The 10,156-nt window shown below is 43.5% G+C and overlaps 1 protein-coding gene across 2 annotated transcripts in view; it reads right to left on the reverse strand.

Moving 5' to 3' along the window:
- Positions 1–9,516, reverse strand: part of CMTR1 (cap methyltransferase 1) — a 51,642-nt gene extending 42,126 nt beyond the window's left edge. The window contains exons 1-2 of one of the 2 annotated variants that reach the window (XM_078155392.1): positions 9,385–9,516; positions 6,767–6,904 (exon numbers count right to left, since the gene is read on the reverse strand). In XM_078155392.1, coding sequence (XP_078011518.1) covers positions 6,767–6,899 — 133 coding nt within the window. In that variant the 5' untranslated portion in view covers positions 6,900–6,904; positions 9,385–9,516. The remainder of the gene's footprint in view (positions 1–6,766; positions 6,905–9,384) is intronic. The other variant, XM_020999634.2, reaches the window with a different exon arrangement.
- Between the last annotated feature and the right edge of the window lie 640 nt (positions 9,517–10,156).

A 10,156-nucleotide genomic window follows, 5' to 3' on the forward strand; every position in this document is an offset into this window, starting at 1 on the left:
CAGAGAGGTGAAATGACTTGCCTGAGGTCACAGAGTTATTAAAGTGCCAGAGTTAGTATTTGAACTCAAGTCATCTGACTCCAAACACAATACTTATCACTGAACTGAAACTGTCCTCTCCAAAGTTATCAAAAACATGCATAAAGCACTTTGCAAACTTAAACTGATATATAAATGTTAGGTATTATTACCATCTCAATCATAAATCCAGTGAAAGATCTTTTCTTACAAGTCCAGGACTATTATCCTTCTTGACCTCTCTACAGCATTTGACCATCTACAATAGGTACCTTTATTTCCTCTCCTCTCTCTCTCTTAACTCCCTACAGTCTGACTGCCAATCTATCATCCAATTGAACCTACTCTCTCCAAAGTTACTAATGATCTCTTAATTGCCAAATCTAATGGCCTGTTCCCAATCCTCATCCTTCTTGACCTCTCTTTGCAGCTTCTTCAAACACCCTCTTCTTGATACACTCTTCTCTCTAGGTTTGTGTGATGCTGTTCTCTCCCGGTTCTCCTCCTATCTGACAGTTCTTGTCTCCTCTGTTGGGTCTTCATCCATATCATGCCCAGTAACAGTGGGACTACCCCACAGCTCTGTTTTGGACCCTCTTCTCTCTATATACTACTTCACTTGGTGATCTCATCAATTCCTAAAGTTTCAGTTATTTCTATGCAGATGACTCTAAGATCTACTTGTCTAGTCTTGTCTCCAGCTTTACATCTCCAACTGTTCTAGACATCTAGAACTGGATGTCTCATAGACATCTTAAACTCAACATGTCAAAATTTAATTCACTGTCTTTCTCCCAAAACATTCCCCTCTTCCTAACTTCTTGATTACTACTGAGGGTATCACCATCCTTCTAGGCATGCAGGCTCAAAACCTAGGTGTCATACTCAACTCTTCACTCCCTCTCACTCCCCACGTCTAATCAAGTGGTCAAGTTTTGTTTCTACCTTCATAACAACTCTAATATACTCCTCCTTCTCCTCCTCTGACACTGCTACCACCATGGTTACAGGCTCTCATCACCCTCATACCTGGACTATTCTAACAGCCTATCAGTTGGTCTCCCTCCACTCCAATACATCCTCCACTCAGCTGTCAAATTGATTTTCCTATCAATCAGGGAATGACTGAACAAATTGGAGTATGTGATTATGATGGAATACCATTGTGCTATAAGAAATGATGAGCAGGATGCACTCAGAAAAACCTGGAAAGACTTGCATGGGCTGATGCAAAGTGAAATGTACTGTGTACAAGTAACAGCAATATTGTAAGATGATTAGCTGTGAATGACTTAGCAATTCTCAGCAACGCAACAATCCAAGACAACTCTGAAGGACTTATAATGAAAAATGCTATCCATCCCCAGAAAGAACTGATGGTGTCTGAATACAGACTGAAGCATACTTTTTTCACTTTATTTTTCTTGAAGCTTTTTTTGGTCTATATTTTCTTCCACAACGTGACTAATATGGACATGTTTTGCATGACTACACATGTATAACCTATACTGAATAGCTTGCCTTCTCAATGGAGGGAGGGGGAAGGGAGAGAATTTGGAACTCAAAGTTTTAACAACAAATGTTAAAAATTATTTTTACATGTAACTGGGGAAAATAAAATACTAAATAATTTTTTAAAAATTGATCTTCCTAAAGCACAGGTATGATTATGTTATCTCCTGCAATTCAATGGAGTCATCCTGAGGACAAGCCAGAAAAATAGCCCAGGTGCCTTACTGCTTCCAGGGTTAATGTAAAAATATTCTGTTTGGCTTATAAAGTCCTTTAAAACTTGGACCCTTCCTACCTTTCCAGTCTTGTTACACCTAATTTCTCTTATGTACTCTAAAATCCATCAAAACTGGCCCCCTGGCTATTCCTCAGAACACAACACTCTTATTTCCTGACTCCAAGCATTTTCATTGGCTATTCCCCATGCCTCAAATGCTCTCCCTCCTTATTACTTCCTACCTTCCCTGGCTTCTTCACATCTCAGCTAAAGTCTCACCTTCTGCAGGTTCTTTTCCAGTCCTCTTAATCTCAATGCCTTCTCTCTTACACTAGTCTATCTTTACCCAGTTTATCCTGTACAGATCTTGTTTGTAAATAGTTGTTTCCATGTTGTCTCCTCCACCAGACTGTGAGCTTGATAGCAGGGATGGTCTTTTGCTTTTCTTTGTGTCCCTAGCATTTAGCAAATGTCTTACACAAAGAAAGTGCCTATATTTCAATAGAATAGTTTCCTTTATAATTCCATTTTATGCACAACCAAAAACATTATTTTAAGAAAGGGTCTATAGGTTTCATCAGCCTGCCAAAAGCACACAAAAGCAGTTAACACCATCATCCACATCATTTCATAGACTGAGAGAACTGAAGTCCAGAGAGATTAAGTGAATTGGCTAAGTTCACTCAGTTAGTAAATGGCAGAGGCAGGATTTAAGCCGAGGCTCTCTGACTCCAAAGACAATGCTTTTTCCACTACACCATGTACTTCACGTAGACCTCAACTGCCCAACTAAAACACACATTCTATAAGGATAGTTTGTGCCCTAAGAGTACCAAACACAAGAGCTGTTTAATAAATACCTGTGGATTTTACTCAATATGATCTTGGCACTGCAACAACCATCTCAAAAGCAGACTCTACCTTTACCAGTTTTCTTAGTGAGATCTGGAGAATAGGACCGTAGAGGACCAAAGACAAACTTCCACACCTAGAGGAATCGCTGATAGTCTGTCTGCCCCTCAAGAATGGAGCTTAACTACTAAGAGCAGCATCACCAATCTGTTAGTGACCTGAAACAGCACCACTACAATGCCAGACAAGGAAGCCATTACTATTTACCCCTGGCAAGAAGAGCACAATGACCAAGTAAGCCAACCAGACACCAAAAATTATAGTGCTTGAACAGAGAATGCTGCTTTGGAAAAAGTACTTGACCAAAGTGCTACAATAAAGAAAACGAACTCAAAGCACGATATTGTCAAGCCAAGCAAGACAGACAGGTGTTCCAGAGTTCTTAGGGCTACGCAGGAATTAGCACAATAGGCAAAATAAGCATTTGCAAATCACAGGAACTGAAGGAAAGGAAGACAAATGTCACGTCCACCAGATTTGATAAGAATTAAGCAAACACTTTGAACAGACGATTCTGTAACAAGGATATAAATTAACAGGTGTGATAAGTGTTAATCTATTAAAATCATTAATTTTGTTAAGAACTTGCCAGAGCTAGTTAGCAGGCCCATCTACCTCTCCAGAAGCTCATCTATTATACCTTATCAGAGAGTTTTGAAAATTATTTAGGATTTTCATTTAAGATCATTTCTCCTCTGCTTGGAAAAAAAAACATAACTCTTAGGGCTTTATGGAAAAAGAGACAAGCTCACTTTAAAGTAGAGGCAGAGATCTCCTAGCAAGTTCTTTCACAGAGCAACAGAGCAAGATGGCAGAAATCCCAGGAATAAAAACTGCAGTGACAACTCAAAGAAAAGGGCAACTCCTCCTACAACTTAATAATCACCAAGGTGAACAGCACACAGACAGAAAGAAGCAAATTATGGATTTTAATAAACGTCACATCCTAGCTTACAATCATCATGGAGTACAGTCATTCCTGCTCAAAGACTCCATTTCTCCTATACACCAGACAAATAGCATCTCATTAAAGCAATTTAAACAGATACCAATAAAGGAAGTTTTTGATTAAGGTCATGAATCTGGGCTGACAGAAAAGCAATAGTTCCAGGGCAAAAAATCCACTTAGGAAGGAACTAAATTTAATTGGGGGTAAGGAGGGGGGAAGGAAGGGGATTATCAGGTGCAAGTGGCAGATGCCATCATAAGCTGAAGTTGCTACAGATGGAACAGACAGAAGCCCATATTCAACAAGTGACATGATGAAAGAGTGCAATTGAAAGGACACTGCTAGAAAGGAGCCAGAGTTTCAGAGGTCTTGGGAACAATTTCCTCATATAGATGAAGTATATTTCTCTTATTTTTACCCCAGAGGGACTTTATTTCAAAGCAAATTTACAAGAGGTCATACTCTTGAAAATGTCTTAAATGTCCTAGACACCTCAGGGGTCTAGAAGTTAACACTTCAGATAGACAGAGCTCTCTCTTTCTATCATTATGTCCTTTGCCAGAGAGTAAACGCTAACCTGGTACTACAGCTGCTTCATTATTATCATTATGTAAATAAGTTGATTAAAAAATTAATCTCAATATAGTTTAAAACTATGTCGATTTTGGGAAACAACAACAAATTATTCTGGACAGGAAAAAAAATGGCAAAAATCTATACTTTCCTCACTGCTGTCAGCAAAGAGCATCCCTCAAATACTTATATGCCTAAATAGCATGTCGAGGTGGAGCTAGCAGAAGGGCTGGGTTTGATACATAAATTTGTGTAAATGTCCTATGTGCACACCTAAATGCACACCACCACATAGAAGATGAGATGTGCGATTTCCAGAGAACATTGTGAGGCCACAGAATATAGTGGAATGTAAAAGACGAACCTTCAGACAGCTAGGTGGTGCAGTGGATAGAGTACCGGCCCTGAAGTCAGGAGTTCAAATCGGACCTCAGATCAAACACTTCACACTTACTAGCTATGTGACTTCGGGCAAGTCACTTAGCCCCAACTGCCTAAAAATTTAAGAAAATTTAAAAAAAAAAAGACGAACCTTCAAAGTCAATATGTGATACAATCTTAAACACAGATAAAGATTGATTTGTGGGGAAAGGTGAGGTGTATTAAACACTTGAGACTTTCTGGAGAAAGGTACTGCTGTGTTATTTCTTCTCCTGTGAGGGGCCAGGCTATATCACTCATGTGATTTTCATTTCTCCAAGTGCAACAGCAGAGAACTAAGACTTCCTTAAGAAATGGAAAGAGTGCTTGGCATGGTGCATTTTGGGACACACCTTTTCTTTTTTGATTTTCATTTCTCTAGTAAAAGGGTTTTGGCACCGACTCTTGTTTTCTGCAAATGAAGCAGCTAACTAGTGGCTCTAGGCCTGCTGGAAAGGGCCCCAACACCTGCCCCATTAATTAGCCTTTAGATAGATTTTATTTACACACACACACACACACACACACACACACACACACACACACACGGAAGATTCCATTCAGGTCTGCAGAACAAGACATTATTTCCTAGAAGTCTAAATCTACTGAGTAAAATTGAGAAGGGGTAGCTAAGTGGCGCAGTGGATAGAGTGCCAGACCTGAAGTCAGGAAGACTCATCTTCCTGAATTCAAATCCAGCCTCAGACACTTACTAGCTATGTGACCTGGGAAAAGTCACTTAACCCTGTTTACCTCAGTTCCTCATCTGTAAAATGAGCTGGAAAAGGAAAAGTAACTTTGCCAAAAAAATCCCAAATGGGGTCACAAAGAGTTGGACACAACTGAAACAACTGAACAACAAAAACTGAAAAAGAGGAAAGGAAAAAAAATCTTATTTGACAATTACATTTTCAAGAGCCTTAAATTTTACAGAGGTTCCTTAACTTTATTATAAACAGAAAAATCATGTCTTCTGCATCAAAATGGAAACTGCCACCTCTGTAACAATCATCCATGCTCTGCCCAGAATCAGCTATGCTTCAGCACTGTGCCAACCTGGATTATGGCCCCTTCTGTCTTCCTCCCAAATTCAGTAAATCTGAACATCATCACTAACTTCTGGGAAAGAGGCAAAATTTCCTAATCTCCTAAACCATCTATAGGACAAACCAAAGAAACACAAAGAAGTTTTCCTTTCCCATTTATCAGTGCCAGCTGCAACACACAGAGCCTGTTCTCACTCATCCTGAAATTATCTTGATAGAACAAATGGCACACACATCTAGCTGATACATATTACAGAGAAAAAAGAGAAACGCTCTCTCCTAGCCGGGACTATAGCCACACCAACTGCTTTATTATTTTTACCGCCTGTCAAGTTTCTCCTCTCTGGACCAGCTTCTCAGTAACATCTGACGTTAAAAGTGCCCCTCAATTGGCCTACCACTTGTTAGTAAACTGTATCTTCCACCACTCTCCACTGGTGCATCACACCCTTTTGGTCACCAATCTGTTCCCAAGTTTCATTCCAGTTCACCAGTGATTCAGGAAAGGATCCAAAACATGAAGCTATTGGCAAGTGAAATCAAATGCAAATGAATTTCCTAATTTGTTTGGTATTTGAGATATATCCAGACAACCCTAAAAATGGACAAAGCAAGAGAGTGATTCCAACCACATCAGTGAGACACTTTGCACTAAGTGCAAACAATGAATACCGTGCTGCTCCAATACCATTTACTGCTTTTAACTGTAGCTACGGGGGAAATGAGTTAAGTACATGTTAAAAGCTGAAAGCAATGATGCCAGATCCCTGAAGCTAACCATCTCCCTCTCCCCAGGATCATCAACACCTACTAAGGCCTAGTTTTACACACAATAATACTCATCGCTCATCACCATCTTGAGGAGGTTCAAGAAAGCAAAAGAGTGTCCCAATTAGAAACTAACAGAACTACCTATAGAATGGAGATAATTCTTGGAAGACCTTTCAACTCAGACCTACAGGTAGTGCCATATTTCAATCAGAGCAATGGCAGCAGGAAAAGGAAGTCTACCTCCGAACTGGCCCCGTTTTGCACCAGGGATAACAGGCTGCAGATTTTCCAGTGCTCAGCCATCAGCATTCCCAATGGCCAGGCTTCACATTATGTTGGGAGCCTTACCTTGTGGGCCATGATTGCCAAAAGGAGGGGGTTCCTCATCTGATGTGGAACTGAGGGTCAAGCCCAGCTCAGCAGCTCTTTTCTTCTGCTTCTTCTGGGGGCTGCTGAACTCTCCTTCGCCTCTTCTCTTCATTGTCACTGCAACCACAAATGGCAGTTAACTCCCTCTGGTTCAAAACCACATGAATAGAAGGTGATAAAGTTTGGGGGCACAAACACATAAACCACGTAAGGAATAGAATCTGACATTTCTGATCATCTTCCAAAGCCAGCACTCCAATGACCTTTTGGAATGAGCCTCAGAAAATGCCAGCCAGGTTCTGGTTCTCATTAGCAATTATTAGTTTTGTGTATGTGTTTTAAAATGCAACATAGAATGGGGCAGTTAGGTGGTGCAGTGCATAGAGCACCGGCCCTGGATTCAGGAGGACCTGAGTTCAAATATGGCCTCAGACACCAAAAAAAAAAAAACCCAGAAGTGACTGTAAGGACAATGCCAAACAATTACACATTAACTCCCCATCTCCTAGTGGTCACTAATTCACATTGAGAGTTCATATCTTTTCGTACTTTTGAACACAATAATGATACATTAGGATGCAATCTGTTGGGATGGGTGATGACAAAGACAAATTTACATCTACTAACAGCAAGGGGTCTGCAAAAACAATTGGATAATCACTGTTATTTTTACTACTGACAACTGATTTTTGGCTTCTTTCAACATAAGCTTAAGCATACAGAAGAGTAAGGAAACTTTTCTGACAGTCACAGCAGCATTCTATCCACTGGTTGGTTGGTTGAATGCCAATGGTATAGAAAGCAAGTTCTCTGGACATGAGGTTGGCACACAGCCATGGTACACAAATGGCTAGGAAAATGGAAATAAGCACACATCAAGCCACTATCATTTATTTACAGAGTTAGGTACTAAAGGAAAAAATATCAGAGCATAAAAGGGAGCAATGACACCTAAATATCTTAACAGAATGATCATCTTTATTGAAGAGGATATCAAGTCTAACAAATTGTTGTCCACAGATCCCTGGTATTCTAGAAAGCCTTCCACACAGCACAGTCAGATGGAAAAAAGGAAACTGAAGAAGCAGACATAAAGCCAAGAAAGCTCCAGACTTGGCAACCGCAAAGGGCAGGGGCCAACTGGGGCTACAGGTCTTGGACACAATACATATCACATTTGGAAGCAGTGACAGACTCCAATCTGCTGTCACCTTCACCAATGTCACCTCCTAGAGCCCTGGATCAATTTACCTTACTGTCTCTCTCCCCCTAAGGCTAGCCAGTTACAGTTTCATCCCCTTCTAGATATGACACCTCCATCTTTCCACTTCCATGACATAGATTGGCGGGGGGGGGGGGGGGGAGCAGCAAGCAGAAACTATGCCTGAGATGAGTAGTAAGAAGGGTCAATACTGGACAGGAGTCACCCTAAATCCTAAAGGATGGAGCTATGGGAGGAGTGTAGTAATTGGGGATAATCCTCACAATGATACTGTACCCACAGCACCTCCAAAGGATGTCAGGGTTTGAGCCATTAAGGAGATGAAACTCCTCTCAACCAACTCTAAGGGCTCCAGCTGTGAGAAAAGAGAAGAGCACAGAACTGCTTCATATCTAGATGGGGAGATTGGGGGGGGAGGGGTACAACAGGAGCAATCCTAAAATTCTAGAATGTCAGAGCTGGAAGGGAGCTCGGTGGTCATTTTGTCCAATCTTCTCACTCTACAGATGAGGGATCAGAGGCCCAGATAGGAAAAAGCAAAAACAAAATGTATGAGAATTGTTCTATCACAGTCTACCTGAGTGGATAAAAGGGGCTCTCAATTCCAACTTCTGTACCAGAATGTTCAAAATCAACTCCTATGGAAAACCTTAAGTTTCCACTTGGACCCTATTTCCCAACCCCTTTCCCACCCACCCATCCCCAAAAGAATGTGCAAGAGGAAAAAAAGATGCTCTTCCATCTTCGAAGCAGAGCATCAAATGTGAAGGCAAGAGGCCCTGGGAAGGCTAGCTGACTGAGGGTGAAGAGAGGTGCTGCCAGGGGCAGAGGAGGGCCTCTGTAATAAAGGGAGGGTAGAGCTAAGTGAGAAACACTGGGGAAGAGAAAGCAAGGAGAGGGGAGGAATAATAGAGTGGGAGGAGAGGGAAGCCAGAAAGAGGAGGATTAGAAGAAGAAACAGGAGGGGAAGAGGGTCACTGGAGAGGGGGCCAGGGAGGAAAAGGGGGAGCAGGAGGAGGAGAGACAGGGCCGGGAGGAGGGAGGGCGAGGGAACAGGAGGGAAGGGGGAACCCCAGGGGGAGCACGGTGGAGGGCACCAGGTGTGAGGAACGGAGGGAGGGGGCCCGAGGTGGAGAGGGAGAGGGAGCAGGAGGGAAGAGGGGGCACAAGGGGGAGCAGGGGGGAGGGGCCCAGAAGGAGGAGGAGGAGGACGGGAAGCCGAAGGGAGAGCAGAAGGCGGGCACCGTGCCCGGGCGGCCGGGGCGGGTCGGGGAGCCGGGCCTCAGGCGGGCCGCGGGGAGCCAGGAGGCGAAGCCGAGCCCGCCCCGACGCCCTCCCGCCCTGGCCGCGCCCGCGCCCGCGCTCCGGCACTCACGCTGCGGGGTGGGGGCGAGCTGCCGGGGAGGGGAGAGGGGGAAGGGGCGTCAGGCCGCCAGATCGCGCCGCCGCCGCCGCAGCCGTCGCCGTCGCTCGGCCCCAGTTTCGTTTCCTCACAAAAGCCGCCCCCGTCGCGGGGTGACGTCACGTACCCGGCCCGGCTGCGGCGCCGCGTGATAACGTCAGCGGGGACCTTGACGGGCCCCTCCCGTCCCGTAACAGATTCTCCCGCCATCTCCCTCCCGGCTTCAAGGAGTTGGCAGGCCGCCTGCTTGGCATGCTAATGTTCTCCTTACACAGAATGCCCACCCACTTCTTCCCCCTCCTGTGCAAGGCCGCTAGGCGGCGCAGTGGAAGAGTGCCAGGTCTGGAGTCAGGAAGATCTGAGTTCAGATCCAGCCTCAGATACTGTGTGATGGGCCAGTCGTTTTAACAGCTGTCTGCCTCAGTTTCTTCAGTTGTTAAATGAGGATCCTAGTGAGACTTACCTGCCAGTGTTGTTTTGAGGCTCAAATGAGATAATATTTCCCCTTCCCCCATTGCATGCACGTTCTTAAATGTATTTAGCCATTCCCCTATCAATGAACCTCTACTTTGTTTTCAATTCTTTGTTATCACAAAAAAAAAAGCTACCATAAATGTGTGTACTCACGTCTACTCTGAATGAAGAATTTTACCAGTTCTTCACAATAGGTGGCACAGTGGACAGAGCGCCAGGCCTGGAGTCAGGAATCTTCCTGAGTTCAAATCTGGCCTCAGATGTTTACTAA

Source organism: Phascolarctos cinereus, unplaced genomic scaffold, assembly GCF_003287225.1.
Source record: "Phascolarctos cinereus isolate Bilbo 61053 unplaced genomic scaffold, phaCin_HiC Scaffold_5;HRSCAF=322, whole genome shotgun sequence".
NCBI classification, from domain to species: Eukaryota; Metazoa; Chordata; class Mammalia; order Diprotodontia; family Phascolarctidae; genus Phascolarctos; species Phascolarctos cinereus.